This window comes from Halichoeres trimaculatus, unplaced genomic scaffold (assembly GCF_033239565.1).
Source record: "Halichoeres trimaculatus isolate MK-OKI-2021-1 unplaced genomic scaffold, fHalTri1.1 fHalTri1_scaffold_3, whole genome shotgun sequence".
Classification (NCBI taxonomy): domain Eukaryota; kingdom Metazoa; phylum Chordata; class Actinopteri; order Labriformes; family Labridae; genus Halichoeres; species Halichoeres trimaculatus.
The window spans coordinates 4,115,585-4,142,129 of record NW_027437181.1 but is presented as its reverse complement, the minus strand read 5'-3'; the positions used below and the strand labels follow the sequence as shown (position 1 = coordinate 4,142,129).

The window sequence follows — 26,545 nt, the reverse complement described above, 5'->3', positions numbered from 1 at the left end:
ACCTGACAGACAGTTGAGGCCAAAATTATAAGCTCCTCTTATAAAATCAGACAGAACTCCTGATTTCTCCATGGAGACGACCATTAAAAGCAAGTGTTACAGTGTATCTTTCCAAAACAGCAAAGACATAATTTCCACTAGGTTTGATTTGGATATTTTATTGATGAGTTGAAACAAAAAATGGTTCACTTTCTTGTCTGGACTTCGCGCGAGATCTTTAGTCCTCTAATGTTTATTATTTTTAATAAGGTTACTTTTTTCTTTTCTTGAATTATTCTTACAATAGGATAGGGTTGTCAAAAGTATCGATACTTAAAAAAGTATCGATACTAAAATGTTGTATCCGGATACAATACTCACTTTCAAAAGTATCGATACTACTACTTTTCTAAATGATAAATTCATCCTGAGGTTCCCTGGGTCACATATTGTTCATGATGTGAGCAATCTTTTAAGGATCAAGCTTCAAATACAATCTACTAGTGCAGTGGTTCTCAACCTGTGGCTGGAGGCCCATAAGTGGGTCTCAGGGCTGTTTTTAGTGGACAGTGCATAAATGAGGCAAAATTTTGTAAAAATGTCTTTATTTTATTTATTTTTTGCACTACCTCAGGCCTGAAACTTTCTTTTTACACAACTGTTTGTTTTGTGTGTGGTACTGTTAATTGTTACATGTTGCAACAGAGGTTATATTTTTTTGTTAATAAAAATGTTTCTTTTAAATATTAGGTTCTTTCTTTTTCATCCTTGTGGTATCGAAAATAGTATCAAGTATCGAATATTTTCCTGAGTATCGGTATCGAGTTGAAAATTTTAGTATCGTGACAACCCTACAATAGGATGGGATGTGTCATATAAAATGGGATGACTTTGCACTTCAAGGATGAGTCTCTCGTCGTCCTTTGTTGTCGTCAAAATGAATGAGGAGATGCTGTGCTGCTCACTTTTGCAACCTCCTGTCACCGGGTGTGATGTAATGTTTACATTTACTACTAGCGCGACTGTGCTGTCAAAGAAGAGTCAAGTTACAACAGATCTTCATACCACCCAGCAATTCACTTCCTGTATAGCTTGTCATATTTCATTCAGCTTGACGCGTCCGGGAAAGACTTCTTGCGGATTCTTTCCGTTGTGCCGTACGGCTCCAGCAACCAGACTCGCACCGCGCGGGGCTAATGTGAGCCTACAACAGTGATTTTAATGATACGGATTATATACAATAGCCGCACCGGATTCAGTGTGAGACTGGGGCTAGAGTAGTTCTTTACTAGGTTGGCATCATAGACTGTAAAAAAAAAAATGGACGTCATCCTGCTCGGCTGACAGACATCATCATAATTTTTTTTCTTTTGAGAGTCTTATCACTTCTTGACTCTACATCAAAGAAATACACAAGAACGGCAGCTGTCAATCACTGTTTAACATGACGTAAAGCCTCATTTTCAACCTCTTATAACTAATGAAAACTAAACTTTTCAGAAAAAAGAGGATTTGAATACAAGACAGCCAAATGATATCTTCAAATCCCCACAACAATTGGATGTGAGAAACATTTCTACCAGATGTATTAATTTTTCAAAGTTTGACCACAGCCCATCTGGAATGACTGGGGAGTCTGACTTTTTGACCTATACTGCAGCCAGCCACCAGGGGGAGCAGTGTTTGTGGCGACCTTACTTCCAGCCGAGCAAAATAACGTCCATTTTTTTACAGTCTATGGTCAAATACTGATACCTTCATCTGAGAGTCACCAGTTAGCATGGTCGCTATTAACTCGTCGCTATTAACTCCAAAACACTGGTTGCTCTGTGAAACCTGGACAGAAGTTTCCTCTGTCGTATAGTAACATTTCCAAAACTGACCACAGAACAACCGCACATTTTCTTTGTGATGACGTTTCCAGGCTCTGTGCGGGCCACTCTTTTTCTTCGCCAAACATGGGCGACATCCTTGTGCCCAAACAATTCCAGTTCAGTCTCATCAGCATCAAACTACTAAATAGCACTGGTGAATGTTTGATTATATCAAGTTTTATCAATGCTGCAAATACTGGGCTGCATTTTAAGAAAATGTTCCAGAATTCCTGTGGGGCTAATAATTTTAGCATTAACTGAACGTTTGGCTAAGAAAAGGAGAGGCCTTCAAGAACACAGTTCCCACAACATGGTGATGGGAGCATCATGCTGGGTCTTCCAAAAAGAAAACAACCCAGAGCTTACATCAAAATTGGTCCAACAGTTCCTAAAGGACACCAGAAAACAAAAGGCATTGAGCCGCATCTTGGATTGGCCCCTTCCCACTGATAGCGATCCAGCTTTGAGGGGCACCAATACACCAATACCGCAATTGGTATCGGTGCATCCCTGGTCATTATATCGCTCATTGCCTGCAGAGCATTCTCTGACTTCATGGTTTCCATTACTTTTAGCACTTTCTGCACATACAGCATTGTATCACATTAATAGAGATGGTTAACAATGAGTCAAAATGTTTAAATTAGTTAAATTCATGTATCCCATGTACAGAGGCTCCAGCCCTCAAAGCAGGCAGCCAAGGTTTCATTCTGACCTGCAGCCCTGCAGCGCTCCTCATCGCCCACGCTCTCTCAGTAAAGATATCTACGCTGGGAATAACAACCTTCTTCCACCTTCCTGCACAATCAGCATGAAATAAATAGTTGCATTCATTATGTCAACGTAATGATTTTGACAATCTCCCATAATCCCCATCAGGCTCTTGAGTAAACAGATCTTTGAATGCGACATGAGAGCTGCAGGTCAGCTGATTCAGTTTTTATTGCAGGAGAGCAGATGAAATCCAGTCCGCCTCCACGTTAAATGAAGAATAATGTGCTCTGCATCAACTCAGACATCTATTTAGCATGCACTGTCGGCCTGCGCCTCCATCCCAGTCTGTCACAACTGTCAGAGCGAAGGGAAAAACCTTTACCTGCTCCAAATGTCAGCTCATCCAAAACTTCTGTCACACGCTGACATTTCAGAACAGCCTCAAAACGCTTCATATCACCACGAGTCTGACTCTGTCCTGACTTATACGCATGTATGTCTTCACCTTGAAGTGGAGCTGTGAGGTTTGCACATCAACATCATGTGGAAAATGCAGAGCGAAGCTGAAACAGGGAAAATGAGTCACAGTATCAAGTGCTCCATCAATCTTAATGCAGACTGCTGGGGTAATTCTACACAACCACCACGCATCAAAGCAGACAGCACAGACGCCTTGATGACGCTTTGAATCAATCCAGTTATGCTTTCTTTGACGCCAAGGTTGGTTTTCCTGATGAAGGTCAGGCTGCATCAACATGCAAAGAGAGAAGAGCTTTAAATCCTCTGCATGAGGATGTAAAAGCATGTTCACATTCAACTTTTTCTAGCCATTCAAAGTCACATCTTTCCACTTTTACGCTCCTGTGCATCCACTCAGCCTCCCTGTGCTCTCAAGTCTTCACACAACCCAGCGCAGACAGCTCGATAAAAAGAGGATTACTCCTTTACTCACCCTTTTCTGGTCCTCCAGGCAGTGCAGCACAGTTTTCCTCCTGGAGTGCTGTTGTGGACTAGCCTCTGCTCCTCCCTCCATCTTCCCATAAGTGAGGCACTCCCGCAGATTAATATATCCAACTTTCACAACAGGCTTCCAGGGAATGAAGGGAAATACCTGCTCAAAGTATCGAAGTCCCCTTCTTCACTCAGCTCCAAACCAATGTGCATGAACGTCTCTCCAGGAACAGGAAAAACTCTCTTTCCATCAACTCTGCTCCATGAGAAAGATGATCCCAAATCTCTGAGAGGACCCAACCTCAACCACAAGCCTCGTCTCAGTCATATCGTTACTCTGTGGTTTCTCTTTCCCGCCTTCAATCCTGAGAGGCTGAGCATCAAGGCTGAGAGCAGGAACCCGAGACATCCAGGAAGGCGCTCACTTCCAAAACCCTCATCCCCGCCATGGAGGTGATCTTCATGATCCTCTCAGCTGGAGGAGGAAGACTGGATCCGGTGTGCTGCTGGAAAATAAATGCAGGCAGATTTCACAGTGAAAGCAAAAACTGTAGTTGTCAGTTTTCCAGGGAGAATCCACCAGAGTACAAGAAAGGCAAAAAACAACAAGTCCAGAAAAATTGATGAGTAAGAGCTGGTGTCACTCACAGCTCAAAGGTCAAGAGGCATCCTCACAAGAACAAGTGCTTGTGTTGAGAAAGGAGACAGAGTTAGATTGAAGCATTGCAGCAGGCTGTAGTATCACATCACATAGTCAAGCTACATTTTTAGCATCCCACTGTAGTTATTAAAACATGCAAAGTGTTAAAACCCAATAATTTATACAATTCTTGTCTCTTAAATCTGTGTAGATCCTAATTTGGGGAAGTAATATCTCAGCAAACCTCTTGATTACTGCTGCAGGAGTCTCAAAACACTTAAAACTCAAACACCAAAACTTACTATCACTCCACTCTGACCAGTCCCTACAAGTTGTTGCACACACAGCTTTTCAGCATGCACCCTGCATCACACCAACATTAACTCAGGAGTTACAATCTGGAACAAATTGCAGCTTGCTGAAGGTTTGAGCTACTGCAGCATCCCTACAGCAAGAACCTGCGAGAGCTCCGAGGCTGGCTGACAGACCGGCTGCTGCTCCCAGCTCTCTGCAAACTGTCTGTAATTGCCTGAATTTAACGACCATGAATGAAAAGCGAGGAGGAATAAACGCTAAGGAGCTGAATGAGTGGTAGGAGAGGATGCTCACCTCGCACTTGTCTGTTTCTGTCGCTCCCGGTGAAGAAGGTCCCTGCCTCGTGCGCAACGCTGTCCGTTCCTGTGGCTGCGAGCGGAGCAGCCAGCTGCTGCGTTCAGGGACCGTCAGGACAATCCTATTTCAACACCGATCTCTGAGAAAAAGGACAGATTCCTCGGGGTTATTTTTCAAGATTTTATGGTAGAATTCTAAGGAAGAGGATTAGGGCCACTGAAAAATAAATATGTCCAATTTTTTTTCAATCACTATTTTTTTTCCCTGTGAGAAAAAGTCAGAATTCTTTAAAAAAAAAAAAAAAAAAAAAAAAAAAAAAAAAAGCAGGATTCTGAGATTTAAGCCGAAATTCTGACTTTTTTTCTCAAAAAAATAAAATAAAATAAAATAATAATAATATTTTTTTTTTGTGGTCCTAACCCTATTTCCCAGAATTAACTCATCCTGAAACATAATAAATAACCTCCAAAGACTTAAAACTTGAGGTTTTTCTTTATAGCAGCAATACTAGTACTTATCAATACAGTTGGGGAAAAAAAAATCATACTGCTCAAAAGAAAAAAAAACGTCTTTTTTTAAGCAATTAAAACAAATAAATGGAAATGTATAAACATTTTTATACTGATGATTTTTTTCCCCTTCTTTGATTATTTTCCCCACTTAGTGTCATTAAGCAGCGAAAAACTTTTTTAAATGTCTAACTCTTGCAGTTAAACCTAAGTTATGTTCTCGTTTTGACTTAGAATGTATCCTTAAACTTCTTATTATCTTTATTTAAGCAAAACCAAATTCCATTTGTCCTCAACAGGCCTAAACATTTTACCAAAAAAAATGAAATTACTTTTCCTACTTATATTTGTTTTAACTGTTGTTTTAGCTTTTTATAATGCTAACGACAAGAAAAAAGGCAAAAAGATGCCTCAAGTTAAAAATCCCACATAAAACTATTGCACTGGCTCAAAGATGATATTTCCACTATGATAACACATTGTCTTAGTGATTTCACAAACATTCTTTTGAAATGAATCCATATTTCATACTAAAATCTAAGCTAATTAGAAGGTTCGTGTGGGTGGTCAATTTTACGAGCAGCACCTGAAGGCAGCATGAGGGTCCCACTCGCTCTCTCTCGCAGCCGTATCATTACGTCACTGATTGCTGAAGCTCCGCTCTTCTCTCTGCATCCTTGAAGGCGCCTGTTGGTTTCCATGACGACTCTTGCTCTGGGGGGGTCTACTGCCATCTAGCGGCCAAAGAGGAGCATGACACAGACAAATGCAGAAATGCTTAAGTTATTACACCAGAGTCTAACGTGCAGCAGTTAATTAAAATGATTAAACATAAGATTAAAATACCCATGTCCGTATTATACCTCAGTGATTGCAGTTAGCTCTTAACGTGCCTGAATTTATCTTTAATATTTGCATTTGACTGACTTGATTAAGAGGCTATGAACTCATTAGCTTAACAAGGAACATACTGAGACATGCTATCTTTTCTTTTCTTTTCTTTTCTTTTCTTTTCTTTTCTTTTCTTTTCTTTTCTTTTCTTTTTGTCTTTATCCAAGTCTTTAAAAAAGGATTTGAGTGACAAATTGTTGTTCCAAAAAAAAGATAAAGAAAGAAAAGCCAAAGAAGGGAAATATTTGAATAGATCTCCTTCATACATTAAATCAGTGCAATACAAAAGAAAAAAGAAAAAAACAGGAGCTGTAAATAATTTATAGTATATATAGACTCCATTTTTACCATTGTTGCTCTTATCTATATTGTTTTACATTGATTAAATCTTATTGTATTCCATTTTATCTCATTATTTTCATTTCATTATCATTTACTTTTACTTTTTATTAGACTTTTTCTCATCTATTGCTATTATCTATTGTCTCGCTGTTCTCATGTAAGGCATTTTAGGCTGTATATTACAGGATATGAGTTGTTCAGCTGCATGCTTCAAAATCTTTCTTTCTTTAAAACTTAATCAGTGGATTGACTTTTTAAGTACATTTTTATCTTTTGTTCAAAAACTTTTTTTTTTTTACTTTGGTTTTTATGCTGGATTTCTTAAAAAAAAAAAATCTTTTTAAAATATTAAATGACCTTTTACATGTCCTTTTGGTGTCATGCTCATTTATAAAAGAGCATACTTACAGGTTGGTATCACACTAGTGCCATTTTTCATTCTTTTGTTCTTTTTTAATCCATTGTGTAATAAATGCAAATGTTATACAAAAAAAATGTGGTTGTTTAATTATTCACCCACAGACTCAGGAGCCAAAGTGCAAACTGAGCTGACAGCCTATCTCCTCTTTGTCTTGTCCACAAGAGTTTGACTCATTTTTCCTCCAAACAAGCATATAACACATGAACCACTTGTTTTGACACACTAAGGAATATTAAAGACAATCAAGCTTTAACTAAGACTGAAAGAGTTAGAAATATACACTTCATTTCTGACACTCTGGTCCTTTTGGTTTTCTGTAACATCTGTTCAATGTTCCAACTTTGAAAAATCTCCCTCCATTTATTTTCTTTTTTCTATCTACAACTGAACCGTTACAAAGTGTTTGGTAACCATTCTGAATAACGTCCCAAAACCAGCCAATGACACAATCATGCAAACTGGAGTAGAATGTAATTGTTCAGTTGCTCTAATTTGATCATTTGTTATCTGTTAGAAGTATTCATATATGTAAACATGACGCAAGATCCTCAACCTTCCACAGACATAGAGCTTTGTTTCCAGCACACACCGTATGTTGGCTGAATATAAACCTTATCGCTCTGAAAATTGGAACATGAACTTAAGAAAATGCACTGAACTGTCGTCCTCGAGCCAGTTTCATGGAAGAGTACTTCAGTACTTTTAAAAATATTCAAAAATAGGTCTATGTTTTTTACATATTCTTTCAAACCAACGGGGTTGATCATTTTAGGTTTTCTGTAAGCTCTTCAGAGTTTCAGTTACAAACATACATTAAACGGAAAGAAGTAAGCTAGGATATAGTTTCTCAGAATATGCCAATGTTTTAGTTTGGGTTTCTGAGAGCTGGATGGCCTGCTACGCTGCATTTTGAGTTGAAGCATCATTGGTTCACTTTTATTCAAAGTATGCTAAGCTGTAAGTATACTAGAGCAAATGTTACTGAACTTTTCACTAGTATAACTTGTTTTATATCAAGTCTAATCCAATCATTTGTTGGTATTTTTACAATAATGGTTGAAATAGAGAACTGTTTAAAGTTTTAGACACATAATTCAAGGAGTGGTGTGCACAGCACTATATACAGTGATCAGGACACACAGCATTTTGTTTGCCTGTTGAGGCTGATCAGAATTGGCGGCATGTGGGGAAGTGTGACTGAGTGCAGTGTGACTGGGAAGGTGGTCAGTGTTGCTCAACAGGGGCTAGGCAGTTCAGCCTTACCCTGGGCCTGTGAACCAAAGGTATGACAAAAGCAGCTACATTTAAAACGTTGAAGTATTAAATGGTTAAAAATGTGCTGTCATATATGTTTCACATTTTAATAACATAATAAAACCTGTATTTTCAAACTTGGGACATTTGTTGGAGTGAGCCTTGCTATAGGGAGGAAGTGAGGGGTGTTACTGTTAAGCTGACGTCAGCGCGCATGCTCGAACTGGGCGGGACAAATGGTAGTGGTGGTCACCACAACTGGGGCAACTTTTCACAACTGGAGTAAAGTTGACCAACAGGACCCTGTCCCTCCGGCCAGTAAAGAGAAGAATAAACTAAAAGCCTCCAGTTAACACTATTTAACTCCCGGTTTCCGACACTTCTACGTGGAAACGTGTGTCTAACGTCCACACTCATCTGTTGGGAATTACCTTACAGGAGTTCATTACAGATAACCGGGATTATGAGGAGTTTCTTATGAGCGACGCAGATTTGGCGGATTTGGGTAAGTCAACAACTATCGTTGTAATTTAAAACGACTGCGTTTTTATGGTTTTATTCTCGGGGTGAATTTTAATGGTGAAGCTATGGTTTCAGAGCTGCTATGTTACCGCCTCCTCTTACTAGACCGCTTTTCTTTCTTAAAACAAGAAAAAATGAATGAATGTAGCTGCAGTTTACCTCAGAACAACCCTATTTATGAATAAAACCTGATAATCGCCTATTATCTTGTATCGTTGTGAAATAAACGTTGATTAAACCTCACCAGACGACGCGCGCTAACTGCCGACGACGTGAAAACTTACATAAAACCTAGAACAGTGTGTGTTTTGTGAACTTTTTACAGTATAGTAGTGTGATACTTATTAAATTAGTGGCTTCTGACTGTCGTTAGTGTTTAAAGTATTAAGAAAGCTGCCGCCGGTGTGTTGAAAATGTTCCGCGCCAAGGATTTCAAAAACTGTTTACATGCGCGGGATACTCTTTCCACTTCCGCTTCACTGCATCGCGCGCCGCCTCCATTGGCTGCTTTCCACAGAAAGGGCGGGACCTCCGCGTCGGTTGGGCCCTGCGATTCGATAGGTAGAACGTCAGTTACCGCCAATATGAATCTGCTGTTTTGATTAGATTAAAACTGAATTTCTTATTAGTTTACCAAAAAATTAACCATTGTTTGGTGTTTTGACGCAGTTTTTTTCACTGCATGCTTAAAACGAAGGTACCCCGACAGATACTGAGCTCTCAAAAGGCGGTAAGATTGATTTGTAATGACTGCAATGACCTGAAAAAAGCCTAATTAAGGGAATAACGTTAGTAAATATTAAGATTCGGGTTGATAATGATCATGGAGTCAATGTTTTTTTTTTGTGTGTGTTTGTTTGTTTGAATAAACTAGGACTGATTACAGTGGACGAAGGCCAAACTAAGGGAATTGCCTTTTTTTGTGACTCATAGTAAAAGCTTTTCTCAACACCTTAAGATGCAGTTATTATATCCACAGTCCTGTTAGAAATAGTTCTGTAATTTGCAAGTCCATCTTTTTCTTAAACAAAGTAACCTCAAAGACTCTGGTTTGATTGTTAAGGCTGATAAAGTAATTAATATCCCTGTTTTTTGTCTTTGCCGATCAGGATGACGGCTTTGTAGCACCTCAGGTACCAGTAACTACAAACAATTAATCTCATCATCGGGCATTATCACTGGAGATCCATCCAATCATGGGTCCCCTCACCACCCCTAAAAAAGGAAGGGAACCCGGCTCTGTTGACCCCTGGACGCCAACTTCAAACCTCAAAATGCTCATCAGCGCAGCTAGTCCTGACATCAGGAACCGAGAGAAAGAGCTGTGCATGGACAATGAAGGACAGGATGGTCTGGAATCCACACAGGTATGATTTTTCAAAGCATTAACCACTTTCAGACCTGTTATGATAAGCTCAGGAGTTTCAAGAATAACATTTGTATCTGTTTTTTTGTTATTTCACCCCATAGGAAACTGAAAATGGAGAAGAGTCTGAGAAATTGATCAGCAGGAAAGAGAAGAGTCTGGGTTTGCTCTGTCATAAATTTCTTGCTCGGTATCCAGATTATCCAAACCCTGCCCTCAACAACGACATCTGCCTGGATGATGTGGCCACTGAGCTCAGTATGTGGTCTTTATCACCTCTTTCTTGTCTTTTTTGTGGATTCAGTCTAAGCTCAATGTGGTGTCTGCAAGTATTTTCATCTGCAGCGACAATAAGAAACTTTGCATCTGCACTTTATTTATTGCCGCATTTTGTTTCCCTTCCAGATGTCGAGCGCAGGAGGATCTACGACATCATGAACGTGCTGGAGAGCCTGCACATGGTGAGCCGCTCGGCCAAGAACCGCTACACGTGGCACGGCCGCACCAAGCTGGCCCAGACTCTGGCCATCCTGAAGCAGGTGGGCGAGGAACATAAGTACGGCCAGCAGATGCAGCAGATCAAGCAGCGTCTCCTGGAGCGGGAGTTTGACTTTGAGGGGGAGGAGAAGGAGAACGAGGAGGTGGTGGACCTGGAGAACGGTGAACAGGGACAGAAGGAGCTCTTCTTTGTGGAGCTTCCCGGAGTGGAGTTCAAAGCAGGTGAGAAGAGATACAGTTTGAGCTAACGTGTGTTACGTTTCCCTGAGTGACTGGATGGAGACTAAATAAATTATTATACATATGATCTAAATAAGACTAAAAAGCTGCAGTTCTTTGTATAAAAACCCATTCTTCATGTTTTTCTGGTGTATTAATCGTGTTTCTTATCCTTTGTATTTTCTGTGCAGCCTCCGTTAACAGCCGGAAAGACAAGTCTCTGAGAGTGATGAGCCAGAAGTTTGTTATGCTCTTCCTGGTCTCTAATCCTCGAGTGGTCAGTCTGGATGTTGCCGCCAAAATCCTGATCGGGGAGGACCAGGTTGCTGATCAGGACAAGAATAAGTTCAAGAGTGAGTGATCCCTACTGCTAACTGCATCAGCTTTGGCGTCAAATGACACTGCTGTGGGGCTTTGAGGCGGCTTGAAGACATTTTAATTGACATTTTATTGCAGATACAAGTTAAAAATGTTAGAAATCATTTGCACAGATGTCATAAAAGGCTTAAGTATATGTGTTAGACTTGAAACTAAGATGTTTTTAATTTTGTGTAAGGCTGAAGGCAAGATAAAGCATTTATTGGTTTGTCAATAACTGATCGCTCATCACCTGCATCAGAAAAGAACAAAAGGGGATTAGGCCACTGAAAAAAATATATCCAGTATCCTGGGATTAAAATGAGAATACTGAGATTTGAATCAGAATTATGAGATTTGACTCTAAATTCTGCTCTTTTCTCAGTATTCTGATCTTAGAGTTCTGCAAGTTTAGTCTGAAACCTGACTATTTTTCTCAGTATTACCCATTACTTTAATCTCAGAATTATGACATTTATCTAAGAATTCTGACTGTATTTTTTTTTTTTTTAAAGATACCAGTAGGAATGAATGTTGCTATGTGTATATTAAAGATAGAAAAATAGATAACGAAATACAAAATAAATAAAACATACATAAATAATAATTATAGATAAACTAATAAAAAATTATAGAAGTTAAAAAATAAATATTAAAGATAGATAAATAAATAACAAAATAAGAAAGAAAGAAATCCTACATAAATAAATACTGAAGATAAATTAAGAAAATAAAAAATAAATATTAAAGATAGATAAATAAATAACAAAATAAGAAATAAATAAATCCTACATAAATAAATACTGAAGATAAATTAAGAAAATAAAAAATAAATATTAAAGATAGATAAATAAAGAATAAAATATAAAATAAATATAACCTTAAAAAAAATGAATAAATAAAAATTAAATAAAATACAAAGTAAGAATTAAAGATAAATGAATAGATAAAAAAATGAAATAAAAAAATAGAGATTAAAGTCAAATTCTGAGGAAAAAGTTAGACTTTTGAGATAAAAGTCAGAAATTGAGATTTAAGTCTGAATTCTGACTTTTTTCTCAGAAACAAATAACAATTTAAATAAAAACGGGTGTTTTTTTCAGTGGCCCTTATCCTCTTCCGTGGAAAAGCCCCTGAGGAATGTATTACCTGCACTTTTTAGCTGTAAAATCTTTAGAAATACAAAAATCACTCCAATGATGTTAGATGTACAGGCTCATTTATTGAGAACTGCTCAGAGAGTATGTGCCTCTTAAAGGGGACAAAAGTACACAATACAGAGGCACAGATAAGCTCTAAATGCCTGTAAAATACAAAAAAGGATGTGTTTCCTCTGTCTCTAGGTTTTCAGTCAATGATGTAACTCTGTGTCTGTGTGTTTTCAGCTAAGGTACGACGGCTGTACGATATCGCTAATGTGCTGAGGAGCCTGAAGCTCATCGAGAAAGTCCACGTGACCGAAGAGAGAGGCAGGAAACCGGCCTTTGAATGGGTCGGTCCTGACGAATTCCCACAAGTCAAAGGTAGGGTAACGTCTGTATTTTGTTAATTCATGCTAAAGTGTTGTTTTGGTTTGGTTTATTTAGTTTGATTCTTCTTCCAGATGTGAAGAGCGTCTCATCAGAAAGCCAACCCAAGAAGAAAACAGTCCTGGGAGCCTCTGTGGACAACTGTGCCAAAAACCTGTTTTCATCACCCGGGGCTAAACGCGGCTTCACCCGGCACCCCTCCCTCATTAAACTAGCCAAGAGCATTCAGGATGACCGCCGCAAGATCAGCTCTGCCCCCACCAGCCCCGTGAAGAGTGGCCTTTGTGAGTAAAAACAGGTCCCAGCAGAGGCCTATTGTTGTGGCACGTGTGTGTCTGTGGGTCATAAAACCTTTTCTCCTCCTCTCTGAAGGTGATTCATCAAGCGCTGACTTCCCAAACAAAATGGCCCAGCTTGCTGCTATCTGTATGATTGAGCTCGATCAGAAGTCAGCGTAAGTTTTGAAATAAAATCTTTAGAAGAAATCTGCTGTGATTGAATGAAAGTTTGAGTGTTAAAGAGAGTCCTGCTCCTTCTTCAGGCCTAAAGCTGCAGATCCAAAACCTGCTGCTGTTGTGAGACCAGAGCCCACCTCCTCCAGTCCAATGAAACCCCCTCAGGCTCCGTTACTAACTCCAACCCACGAGCCTGGAGCCAACACTACTGTCCACCTCACCCCCAACACCCCGTTAGGAGCCCTCCCCGCCGGCTCTGTGGCGTACATCCCTGCTCAGTCCATGATCCCCGTCCTGTTACCTCAGCAGCGTGGGAGCGGGCCCTTCGCTGTGTATCTGCAAGCTCCTTCCCCAAGACCAAATCCCCTAGCTCGGCCACAGCCAACCAGTCTAGCTGTGCGCTCTATGACCTTTGAGGACAGAATCGGGCAGAGTCCTACGGGTCAGTGTGCAGGGAAGAGCCAACTAGCCTCGGGTAAAGCGGCGGATGTGAGCCCAATGGCGCTGAAACGGGCACGTTCTGATTCAGGTTTGGAGAACAGCCCGTCCAAAGCCAAGAGGACGGACCCCAACTTTAAGGTACAACTCAAAAAAATGACATTTACATCTGGTAGATTTTGACACAAGCTGAGATTCTAACGTAAAGTTTTTTCTTCTCTCTTGTTCCTCCACCCTCCCCCTTTTAGGACACCACTCCCAAGCTGTGTGAGATCCTGCAGGCTCGCCTGAAGGCTCACCGTGGCTCTCAGGTCTCAAGCCGACCCTCGCCCCGAGCCCTTCATCTAGATCCTGAGTTTGTCAACACCCCCGGTGCCCCTGCAGCCAGCCAGGCACTCGAGCAGAGCTTGGAAACTTTCCTGGACAGAGAGGACAAGACTGCTAACTCCGACAGCGAGGCGGGATTAACACCGGTCAGAGCTGTCCCCCTCACACCGGGACAACTTCACACTGAGGTAAATAAACACGCCACACCTTAGCTAAAGAGAGTTAATCAACAACAGGTCATCTGACGTTTGTTCTCCCCCCCTTTCCATCCAGACACTGGTACCAGCTGGATACCTGATCCCAATCTCCCAGCAGTCCCTCATCGGCTACAAAGAAATGCAGAGTTCAGGGAAAGAGGGCAACAAGGCTCAGACTCCAACGTACAACATCTTCCAAACTCCTACAGCAGGTAATAACCAAAATTCTTCCTGTGTCCAAAAGAGAAAACATTTTTTTATCTTTGGCTTTATTGAAGTCAAATTATTTGTGCATTCAGACATGCAAACACAAAAATATTCATTTTCTTTTTTTACATATTTTTATTAAAGCACATTTACAATATACAGTACTTTTGAAATACAGTCAACATTTTTTACCCAGAAGCATTTACAAACAGTACAGCCATAAATACACATTCATTTTATAAACAATCTTCCCAAATTAACAGACCTCTGAATTAAAAAATGTTTACAAAGATTAAAAAAAAAAAAAGAAAAACAATTACTTAAAAAAAAAAGAAATTAGAAATAATGGATGTTATGTGTTAACAATATGAATGCATTTAAAAAAAAGAGATTAATGAAAAAAATAAAAAATAAATAAATATTAAAGATAAATATGTAAAAAATGATTATCAAAGATAGAAGACAAATAAAATACAAAATAAAAAATAAAACCTAACTTAACAAAAATATTAGATAAACAAACAAAAATTAATTAAAATGGATTTTTTTAAGATGGATAAATAATAATAATTAATAATTTTAAGATGGATAAAATAAATAAGAAAATTAAAAAATAAGTAAAACCTTAATGAATAAATAAATATCAGAGATAGATAAAAAAATCGGAAAAAAATATTTTTGATAGATAAAAAAATAAATAAACCTTAATAAATATTGAAGATAAATAAAAAATTAAGAAAATGAATATTAAGAATAAATACATAAAAAATAAATAGTTAAGATAGATGAATAGATTACAAAATTAAAAAATAAATAAAACCTTAATGAATAAAAATAAATATTCAAGATAAAAAAATAAAAACAAAATAAATAGAAATAAATATTTATGATAGATAAATAAATAATTAAAAAAAATCTAAATGACTCTCCATAAAAATAAGAGCTCTTTCATTTTTCCCTCTCCAGGATCCAGACCCACTCTAGCCCAGGAGATGACCCCCACAAACCTCCGCCTCCACAAACCCGCTCCTGTTGCCTCACCTCAGGCCACCCAGCAGGCCCGCCGCCTCCAGAGCCCCAGCCCCGCCATCCTCAACTTCACCCTGCAGAACCTGGGTCTGATCTCAGGCTCCAGCCCGGGAAACATCTTAACTGACCCCCAGACTCCAGAGGGCGCCAACGGTCTGACCAGCCCGCTGAGTCTGCAGCAGAGAGGGATGGTTTTCATCAAACCGGTGTCGCCGGTGCCCGTTCAGCAGACGGTGTCAGGGCAGCCGCTGGCGCTGATCAGTCTGCAGCAGGTAAAAAAAATAACTCACACCAACAGTTTTAAATTGAAATGAGAAAAAAAAACTTTATTTTCAATCTCATACTAAAGTCTGAAAATGAAGACGTTCTGATTATCAATAACTTCTAACCGTCTGTTTCCTGTCGTCCAGCCTCTGATGACCACCCCTAAAGGCACCGGCCTCCCCCAGCCAAGCTTCTTCCACACCCCTGTCTCCCTCTCCCCCCTGGCTGCCATGGTAACCACTGGTGGACACCTGGCCGCCAAAACTGTTTACATCCCTCAGAGGAAGCTGGAGGTCACACCTGAGGACTCCTGTAACCCCTGACGGACCCTCGCTGACGTCTGAAGTGTGTGTGTGGGTGGTGTGTTTGTTCTGTGGGTGGGTGGCTCTGGTTTCCTGTTTAGTTTTTTTACAGTTACCTCTCAGAGTTTCACAGCAGGGGGCTTCACTGTCAGTCCTTTAATAGCTGCCATGCAGACTTTGACTGTGCCCAGTGGACACACGGAGATGAGATTTCAAACCAGACAAAATCTGCATAACCTCATTTACTTCATGAAATTACTTTCCTTTTCTTATTTTTACCATTTTTAGTCCCTTTTGTTAATTTGGGTGAGGTGAACACACATTTAGCTTCTTCAAAACGAAAACAAAAAGTCACGTCAGTGCTCTAAAGACGGGCGGAGCTGACTGAAAGACAAGCTGATTGGAAACATGGTGATTTGATCATTTTGTCTCTAAGTTAGAGACGACTTTTGCACAAATGTAAATGATTAACTGTTACCCATGAAAATGTTAAAAACATGTGGATATTTGTAACTCATTTTAAAAATAATCAGACGTATTTTCGTGTTAATTTATAAGAAAATTCATCGCTGATGTCCTGCTTAATGTAAAATGCTTCTTGAATTTTAATACATGTTTTTTAAGAACATTGAACTGACGTCTGTGTTTTGTTTCTTGTTTTCACATCCGTTAGACTGGGATTATTTTATCTCAGGGTCATGTGTTCATTACTTTAAATACTAACTGTGAAAGATTGTCTGCTCAAAATGTTGAATATGTTCACATGTAGATGGAAAGGTATATGCAGTGAATGTAAATTGCTGCTGATTTGTGACAAAGTTCTCAACTTTGAAAATTTCTGCAACTTCCTAAACGAATATGTTCCCATGGATCTGAAGAAGAAGAGCAAGAAAGTCTTTGACTGTCCAAAACCCCCAGATTCAGTCAGATATTATCTTCACAGGAAGTTTCATCTCATCTCCTCACAGCTTAGTGTTTACTATCAATCAATCAATCAGACTTTATTTAAAAAGCCCTTTTCATACACAGGAGTGAAAACAATAAAAGTGTGACAAAAAGAAAATAAGAAGTAATAAAAATCATAATAATAATCATGGAAATGAAACAAGTGGCCCGACAACCCCGCATAAACGCACATATTAACACACAACCCTCCATCTTTCACCCCCCAACACACCAACCCACTCCCCCTAATGCACATGATGAACACAACAACTCAGTTAAAATCTGTGCAGACGAACTGAGGAACTGTGGAAATGATATCTGTGGACCAGGGATCACCACGTTGTGCCCATGGGCACCTGGGTGCCCTCAAGAACCACTTAAGATGCCAACGAGGCATGTTCCAAAAGAGCACTGGTCACAATGGAGCTACTTCCTACCATCATTGTTCTGCAAATCATTAATAATAACTGTGAATTTTTTAACACTGACTTGTGAGCAGTCTCTTCACATAGTATTACCACTCATACAATGATTAATGTTATCAAAATGTGATGCAATTTTGTTGAGAAAGTTTTTATCAGACAAGTAGCCCTTTGTGCCACTCATTTGTCGTGAGGTAGCCCTCGGTCTCAAAAAGGTTGGTGACCCCTTCTGTAGACATCAATGAGGAAACGCTGAAGGTAAAATAAGATGTTAGACTCAAGATAAGAAAATAAAACAACCAAGTAAAAGAAAAAGACAAGATTAAAAAAAAGACTAAAAGAGAAAATGATGTAAGACTAAAAGTGCAAAAGTAAAAAGCTGATAGAAGCAGTGAATTAAATATCTTCACCTGTGTATTTATCCTTAGATCAGTTCCCTTCTTTACAAATTGCTTGCAACTTTTTTGCAAATTATTCTCTTAAACTTTTCCAAATGAGAACTCTTTTCTTACGTCTTGTAACTCTAAGAGCTTATGTCTGTAAATTTAGGTAACACTTTACTTTACTTTAGAGGTCCACAAATTTCATTGCACTTAGATAATAATTAGACAAAGTTTTTTCTTATTTCTTTGAAATTACCCCTGATATTTCCAGAGAATTTGGTGAAAATTGGCACACTTAGCACACTTCTGTCCAGATAGTGTTTTGCAGTGCGCCTGTACTCGCAGTTACTATCACAATCAGGTAAGGTCAGTTTCCAACCCCACTCTTCATGAATATCACATCTGAAGCCTTCAGTTGTATCATGTCAAACATTATAGACCTAATCATAAAGGTTTACCATTTTGCATGTGATCCCAATTATCCATATCATAAAACTTGGTACAAAAGAACTTGGGGAAATTAAATTATTATTATCTATCACCTGCTTCTCTGGAAATAGCAGAAACTTTGGGAAACTTCTAAAAACATTTTCTGATGGGTTGTGATTTAATTTCAAATCAATTATTTGCTAATCATCACCTTCTTACCTTGAAATTTGGAGTAAATTTCAAAGAAACTGGAAAAAAACAGTAGCCTACCAATTGTGACTTGCAACAATGAATCTGGAAATTATTTTAAAGAAGAATAAGAAAAAAAATTGTCTTATTATTACCTAAGTGTGATGAAATTTGCATACCTCTAAAGCAAAGTGTTACTTAAATTTCTGACTTCATTTTTTTCAAAATCTTGTTTTTTTCCCTCAGTATGAAGTGTTTATCCTTTGTAAAATTTTGTGCTAAAAATTTGTTTGAATTTTTTTCCTTGACAAATGAAAAACCCCCAAACACTTTTGAGACTTTTGTTTCAAAATAATACTGGACTGATTTAAACTCTCTTAAACTCAATCAGTGCTGGTGTTCCTCTGAGTTAAATCCTTTATGTGATGAGATATACTTAAAAATCTTAAAATATGGCATGAATTATCTGACAGCAGTTTTAAAACCTATCATCAGATTGTTGTTACCAGACTCTCATCAGGCTGGTTCCCCTCCTCCTGCTGTGGGGGGTGTTTTCCTCATGGTGGTTTGGTGCATTAACATTCAGCTCTGCAGTTGTCTGTGACATGCTTTGAGTTCCCATCATTTACAAACATAATCCAGAAACATACCCGGTCCATGCCTGTGTGTCTGCAGCTGCCTGATGGAGGAGTCAGTGATGGTTAGAGTTCCCTGAGTCCGTCTGTGAGGCCGCAGCACATGTGTGAGCGTCTGATGCTCAGGCCTCTTTGAGCCGGTGATGAAGGGTCAGAGGGCTCCGCGCCGTCACAAGTTATTTTAGGAGGATGGTTTCACTGAGGCGTCACTGATGGACCGCCGTGATGCAGGGATGGAGGGTATTTAAGCGGGCTGGGAGCGTCCAGAGCCACGTTTCATAACGGAGCTCAGAGGCCTGGGTTCAAGGTAAGAAGACACTCACTTTGTTTGAAAACTTCCTTTTAGTTTGTCAGGGAAATAACAGATTCAAGGTGTCATGTCATTGATTTTCACATATCTTAGTTTATCCACATTGAATTTATGAGACTGACAGAAGGAGTGAGTTCAACATCCATGTGAGGTTTCTGGTTTGTGTGGATGTAACTCAGACGTTCCCCTGTTGTCTGATGGATCAGCAGCTCAGCTTTTGTCCGTCTGATGTCCTGGTAAAGCCTCTATTCTTGGATCCATCACATGCCAGTCCTGTGAGGTGGCGTGCAGACTGATATGACAGGAAACAGGAATGTCAGGCAGAGCAGCTCAGTCACACATTCAGGCTTTTGGTGAAGCTGGCAGACGACGTGAGGACATCTGAGTCAAAGTCAGATGAAGAGGCTCTGAAAATCAACCTGTATGAGGTTTTATAGTCAGTTTTTAACTCTCCCCACCAGATTATACCACATATCCAATTTCAGAAATCTTCGGATAAACTTTTTTTTTTTCCAGTTTCTGAAGAAAAGCAGTTTGCTACTTGAATGACAGTGGCAAAAATACAAATAAGTGTTGCTGCAGATTTTTTTTGTTAATTGATGACCCCAATTCAACAAAAATGGGTATTTTTAGTGTAGTTAAAATCTTTTTTTAATGTATTTTTACACTGGATGTCAAATATTTTTTTTATTTTGACTCTGTTGAGACAAAAAAAGCCACAATCTCTGAATTTGGCTCATTGGTGCTGTAAAATCAGCGAGCTGTGTTCAGGGGAAAAAAATATTGATAAAGAAAGTAAAAATGTCTGCAACTGTGAATTATGTAAACAGTTTTGAGGTTAAAATGTATTTACATACACTGTTAAAGTAATAAATAAATAAAAAAAACCTAAAATAAATAAATTTTAAAAATAAATAAATAAAAATAACAACAATAAATAAATAAAAACGAATAAATGAAAATAATAATAAAATATACTTATTAATAAAAATGAATAAATAAAAATAAAAAATAAAATAAAATAAAAGAATAAATAAAATACAAAAATAACAAAAACAAATAAAAGTAGATAATCCAAAATGAAATTAAATAAAGAAAAAATTAAGAAAAAAAAAGAAATGGGCACTGGCAGCAAAGTTTACAGATGGATATCAAAAAATACAGTCAACCACTGCAATTCAAAACTACATGAAATGATTGTTAAAATACAGGATTAGATTTTGCAATCAAAATAAATTCAAATACAGTATTTTTCAGTTGATCAACATCCATAAATTTTTAAAATAACATCTCAATCCAGTCAAAACAGATTCATTTCACATTAATCTCTGTAATTACATGGTATACATTATTTATTTTAGGAAACAGTCATATGGATGTACAGTAATTTCCTGTTAAAATACTATTTTTTCCCATGTACAATAAACTTCCAATGTATAAAGACAAGCTCCTTACCTAAAACATAAAAAAATGTCTGCAAATTTACAGTATTAATAAGTTATTATTGGCATGGTACTTAAAAATCCAGCATTGCAGATATTTTCTGTAATTTTACAGTGTTATACACTGTTATTTGAAAAAAAAAATACTTAAAAAAATGGGGTCAATAACCATAAAATTTGGATTTTTTTTACAGTGCAAAATTACTGAAAAATCTGTTTAAAAATGGCAGAAAATTTCCTGTTAAATTGCATTTTCTTTCACAGTTGAAACATTTAAGTTTGTCTTTTTGTGTCCCACAGATGCCGAACTGGGGAGGAGGTGCGAAGTGTGCGGCCTGTGAGAAGACGGTGTATCACGCCGAGGAGATCCAGTGTAACGGGAGGAGCTTCCATAAGCCCTGTTTCATCTGCAGTGAGCTGCTTCCTGTTGCTTTAGTTCATCTACACTTTCATTTAGTCAGTTTTTTTTGTCATTTTCCACAGTTTTTAGTCTTTCTCCCATTTTTCCTTTTTTTTGTGCATATTCCTTTTCTTTTTTCCACTTTTTGCTTTTTAATATTTTCTGTCTCTCATCCTAAACTCTCCATTTTTTGTCATTTCATCATTATCTCTCTATGTATTCAACCCTCCTAGTATCACTTATATTTCTCCAGCTTTTTGTTGCCCCCTTTTTTTCCCTCTTCACTTTTCTTTCCACACTCAGCATAATTTAACCAAAAACAGTTTCCTCACTCCATAAAACTCTCCCCTCACCTTCTCTTTCCTGAGTGGCTCCTCTCTGCGTGCACCGCTCTGTCTTACTCCTCTCCTCTCCTCCTCTGTTTGCTCCTGCTGTCCTGACCTGAATGTGGGTTGTGGTCTTGTTGACAAACAGCCAGGGTTCATCAGGCCGTACCCGGCTCTCAGTGCCCCCTCCCTGGTCCAGGGACCCAGAGAGCGGACACCTCACACAGGCTGAATGTCCTCTGCACAAACACAAACACTTTCCAGCTGGATGAGCCGCTGATTGTTCCAGCGGGAGCTGTGAAAGGCCTCTGCGATAAGCTCATCCATCTGTAACTGCTCGTCTTTTCTCGAACGTTCAGCTCGCCCTCTCCTCTTTCCCTTAAATAGAAACACAAGACACAACACGGGACATCTGGCTGAGTGTAATGTCACTGCTGACTGATAAAACCAGCTAGTGGGAGCTGAAATTAACCTCCATTAGTCCAGTGTGGTGCTGCCAGTGCAAACCAGTGCAACCAGCGTCATGGTCTAACAAGTAGATCCAGAGTTCGGGGTTCAGCTTGAGCGCAAAAGTGACGTGGGCCTGTTTCTGTTACGTCATGACCAAAATGTTTCAGAGTTTATTCAGATTTAAACATTTAAAGATTGTTTAGGCATGTTGAACCAAGATAAACAGGGCACTTTTTCTGTTTCTGCCCGACAGTGACCTGCAGAAAAGCTCTGGACAGCACCACAGTTGCAGCACATGAGTCAGAGATTTACTGCAAGTCCTGCTACGGCAAGAAATATGGGCCAAAAGGCTACGGCTACGGGCAGGGAGCTGGAGCGCTGAGCTCTGATCCTCCAGGACACAATGTGGTCCAGCAGCAGCACCATGAGTACGTATCGTTCTGTGAGCTGATGTAAGGTCATTTAACAACCGCTAAGAAAGTCAAAAAGATGTTCTGAGCTGGATTTTTCTTTGTCTTGTTCCCAGATCCAAACCCCGTCAGGCGTCTTCAGGCTCTGGCAGCAGTAAGGTCTCGCAGAAGTTTGGGACTTCTGACCGCTGCCCTCGCTGCTCCAAAGCCGTGTATGCAGCAGAGAAGGTGATGGGAGCAGGAAAGGTGAGGACTGACCCACTTAGAAAAAATACTACTATTACCGCTGTTAATCTCTCTTCACTGGCTTCCAGTGGCAGCTCCAATCAAATTCAAAGCTCTTCTTCTGGATTAAAAAACACTGACACGATCATTACTCCTTCCCGCCCTCTACGCTCTGCTTGTGAAAGACGCCTGGTGCTCCCAGCCCAGTGTGGCTCCAAATCTCTAGCCAGACTCTTCTCCTCTGTTGTTCCCAAATAGTGCAATGAATTACCTAACTCTATACGATCTACAGAGTCCCTTTCTACTTTAAGAGATGTCTGAAGACTCATCTGTTCAGGGCCTCCTCCTTTTTGTCCTCAGGGGGAGAATGAGTCAGAAGGTCTCAGACCAAGCCCTTAAGGACTTTGCACACTGAGGGACCGTCAACACGACAATGGTTTCAGGGTGAAATACAAGTTTTGTTGCGTTTCAACTTTTAAAAACAGCCTCCAGAGTGGGATTTTTCTTCAACGCTGCCGACACTGTTGCCGTGCAAACAGTAAGCCGGTGTTTTCAGTGGAAACGCCGCACTACAATTCGCACGAGCACATGCAACAGGACAACAGTAACTACCGTGTTGCTCAATCTGCTGAATCTGTGACTGTCTTTAACAAAATATGCATCTGTTGCTCCACTTCTGCTCTTAACATTCACCAATACACCAACTCTACTTCAGTGGAGATCTACCAAAAGCGGCTTCTGAACAAGAAAGTTATAGCGCCAACTACAGGCCTGGCATGCTTACTACACCGTTTTCAGTCCCTTGTTGTTTCCGTGTAAACTCAGATTTTTTTTCACTGCATTTTAGCATTTTCAGGCGAAACATTGTCGTGTAAACGGGCCCTGAGTCTGTTTTTTTTGTCTGAAAAAAAAAAAAAAAAATTCGATCCCATTTTATGTCAATCACGTTTGTACACTCCTCCCGAAACTTTTGTGCATCGTTATTTCTTTCAGAAAAAGGTTTGATTTTTTAAAGTTTTTTTGCATCCGCCCTCCTCATTTCTTGGGTAGTTTGACTATTCAGAGACACCGTAGGCTACCTGCAACATCACATTTTCACATTTTCCGACTTACTTTCTCTACACATTTAAAGCGATGTTTAGATGATGAATGAAGACTTGTGAATACGTACCTCAAACATACTGACAGCAGCTGTTCAGGATCAATCGCTTGATGACTGCATTTTTTTTTGTACTGCGAATTTTTGAATTTATAAGAAATAAACACATCAGATTCAGTGTGCAAGGTGTGTATGCGTGGCTTTTTTTTTTTTTCTCGGACTGCAGATCCAAAAAAAAGCGTCCAAAAAAATGACTCAGTGTGCAAAGACCTTTATTCAGTATTTAGCACAGATTATTCAATGTTGTTGAAGGTTGAACTATATTGTTGCAGCAATTAACTGTAGTAAGTTTTAGACCCATTTTTCAAGCTGAAAAAAATGCATTTAATGGCAGCACCTGCAGCCAAATAACTTGTTGCATTGTGTCACACTAAGGGTTTTCCTGCTAAATGAAACTGTTGAGCTGTAGAACTAGGAGATCATGACTTTATCCATGTGTTTGATTATGTGTGTGTGTGTGTTTAGCCATGGCATAAGACCTGTTTCCGCTGCCTCCTGTGTGGTAAAGGCCTCGAGTCGACAACAGTGACAGACAAGGATGGAGAGCTTTACTGCAAAGGTGCGAACATGAACACACTCATCCCACAAAAACACAATTTCTTCTTAAAGCTACAGTACACCTTATTCTAACAGGAGTCTTTCAATCAAAGCCCAACGCCTCAAGTAAGAGACTGAGGAGTGACCAAAAACTTTTAAACAAGACTTTAATTCGTCCTGAGATAAGCATCCGTAGAAAGTCATAGATCAGAAACACACAGATCAGATTCAGATCCCTGTTTATCATCTTCTCAGCTCTGTTTCTACATTTCTCTCCAGTCTGCTACGCCAAGAACTTTGGGCCAAAAGGATTCGGGCTGGGAAACGAGGCCATGTTGGAGTAACCGCTGAAGCTGACTCAGCATTTTCTCTTAACACTGATGATGTTTGTTTCTTATGTAAATCCACATAAGGACGAACACCTTAACATTACTGCTTTGTTAGAAACTGGATGAAACGTCTCATGTTACAAAATAAAAGTATTTTATTATCCTAAAAGCTGTCTGGGCTGTGTTTATAATCCCATAATGAATGTATTCCCCTCTTCCTGTGGAGAGACTCAAGCTGTGACTCATCCCGTTAAAGCCAATTATAACTAAACCCCTATTTGCATTCATAAATAATTCATTGTTAATTAGTCTAATCAAGGTAACAGGTGATTAACAAACACAATGTGCTAATTCATCCCTAACAATTATGTGTGAGCTTTCATGCAGAGCGGGGCTGGATTAGATGTTTTTGTACGACTGAAGCTGGAGCTGTTATCTCACATTATTAAATTAGACAGAGATAAACACAGAGGGAGGAGAAGTCGCTGCAGAAGACGAGAGGTTGGACTTTTAATGCACCAATAACTATGTCTGCAGACTCTTTAATTAAGTGTTGAAGGATTTTTGTCGTTAGTTTTTGTCGAGGACAAACAGTATTTTATAACATTAAGTGTGCAGCGCAAGCAAAGACACTGAATCAACTTTGAGGTGACTGTTTTAACTTTTATTGATGAATTTCAGCTTTTGTAATGACATTAAATGATGCCAGTCTTTGCCACCTTTTCTTGGTGGCTTATATTTCTTGAGATGATTAGTTACAGTTGTCTAAAGCAGTTCTTCAAAGATGCTTTAGGGAGGATCTGTTTTGATTGAACTGCAGTGCCACCTTTTGGCCCGGAGTCTCTCATACACTGTCATGAAGACGTCACTTTGAACAAGGCGTGTTTGTTTAGTAGGGATGGGTATTAATAAGATTTTGTTCATACCAATGCCCTTTTCAATTATGCTCATTGATCCTACTCTTTATCAGTTCCTTTATCAATTCCTGTGTATTTTCTTTTGTAAAGAAAGTAGCTTTACAGGTTTTCTGGGTCAACAATATTAAATTGAATTTATAAGTAAGAGTTTTGATCTTTGGTTCATGTTTTCACCTTTTCCTCAAGTTTTAGCCTTATGCATGTGTTTTGGCTTTTGGCTTGTGTTTTAGCCTAAAGTCCGTGTTTTAGCTCCTAGCCTGTATTTTAACCTTTAGCTTGTGTTTTAGCCTTTTAGCTCATGTTTTAGCTTTTAACTTGTGTTTTAACTTTAAGCCTGACTTTTAGCCTTTGGCATGTGATTTAACCTCTGGTTCATGGTTTAGCCTTTAGCCTGTGTTTAAGTCTTTTGCCTGTGTTTTTGCCTTTTGCCTGTGTGTTAGCCTACGGTTCATGTTTTAGCTTCTAGTCTGTGTTTTAGCCTGTATTTTAGCCTTAAGCCTGTGTTTTAACCTATGATTCGTGTTTTTGCCTTTAGCCTGTGTGTTATCCTTTGGGTTATGATTTAGCCTTTAGCCTGTTTTTTAGCCTTTAGCTCATGTTTTAACCTTAAGCATGTTTTTTGCCTCTTGCCTGTGTTTTAGCCTACGGTTCATGTTTTAGCCTTCAGTCTGTGTTTTAGCCTGTATTTTAGCCTTTAGCCTGTGTTTTAACCTATGGTTCATGTTTTAGCCTTTAGCCCGTATTTTAGTCTTTTGCCTGTGTTTTAGCCTTTAGTCTGTGTTTTAGCCTGTGTTTTAGCCTCTGACTGGGGATTTAGCCTTTAGCCTGTTTTTTTTTTAGCCTTAAGCACATGCTTTAGCCTTTGGTATGTGCACTATTTCTCTTCTTTTTAGCTCATTTCGGCTCTTCTGTCCTTATTTCTGTTCTCTTACTCCTAAACATCATCAGCTGGCGTGATAGCTACAGTCACAATGACTTACATGTGTCATAAATCTATCTGGTCCTGCTCAACTTGATCAAGAAGCTAAGAGTTAGCGTTTAGGAATAACCTATATTGGCGCTGATAATCTCATTTTAAATTGTGGACTACGATCAGGGATATATCTAGAAGGGAGATCACCTAGAAACTCCACACAGCCC

At 39.1% G+C, this 26,545-nt stretch overlaps 2 protein-coding genes across 2 annotated transcripts; both read left to right on the top strand.

Annotated features, from left to right (window-relative positions):
- Positions 1–8,426: 8,426 nt before the first annotated feature.
- e2f8 (E2F transcription factor 8) lies at positions 8,427–16,474 on the top strand. The gene is made up of 13 exons (XM_074665684.1): positions 8,427–8,692; positions 9,819–10,076; positions 10,180–10,333; positions 10,481–10,795; positions 10,984–11,145; positions 12,535–12,672; positions 12,753–12,962; positions 13,051–13,132; positions 13,220–13,712; positions 13,820–14,086; positions 14,172–14,307; positions 15,269–15,603; positions 15,742–16,474. The coding sequence occupies exons 2-13, from the start codon at positions 9,906–9,908 to the stop codon at positions 15,916–15,918; spliced, it is 2,640 nt and encodes an 879-aa protein (XP_074521785.1). The 5' UTR covers positions 8,427–8,692; positions 9,819–9,905; the 3' UTR covers positions 15,919–16,474.
- Positions 16,475–20,952: 4,478 nt separating this feature from the next.
- Positions 20,953–24,562, top strand: csrp3 (cysteine and glycine-rich protein 3 (cardiac LIM protein)). The gene is made up of 5 exons (XM_074666754.1): positions 20,953–21,064; positions 22,082–22,256; positions 22,355–22,484; positions 24,088–24,181; positions 24,439–24,562. Exons 1-5 carry the CDS (start codon positions 20,953–20,955, stop codon positions 24,501–24,503), a joined length of 576 nt encoding a protein of 191 aa, XP_074522855.1. The 3' UTR covers positions 24,504–24,562.
- The last annotated feature ends 1,983 nt before the right edge of the window (positions 24,563–26,545 follow it).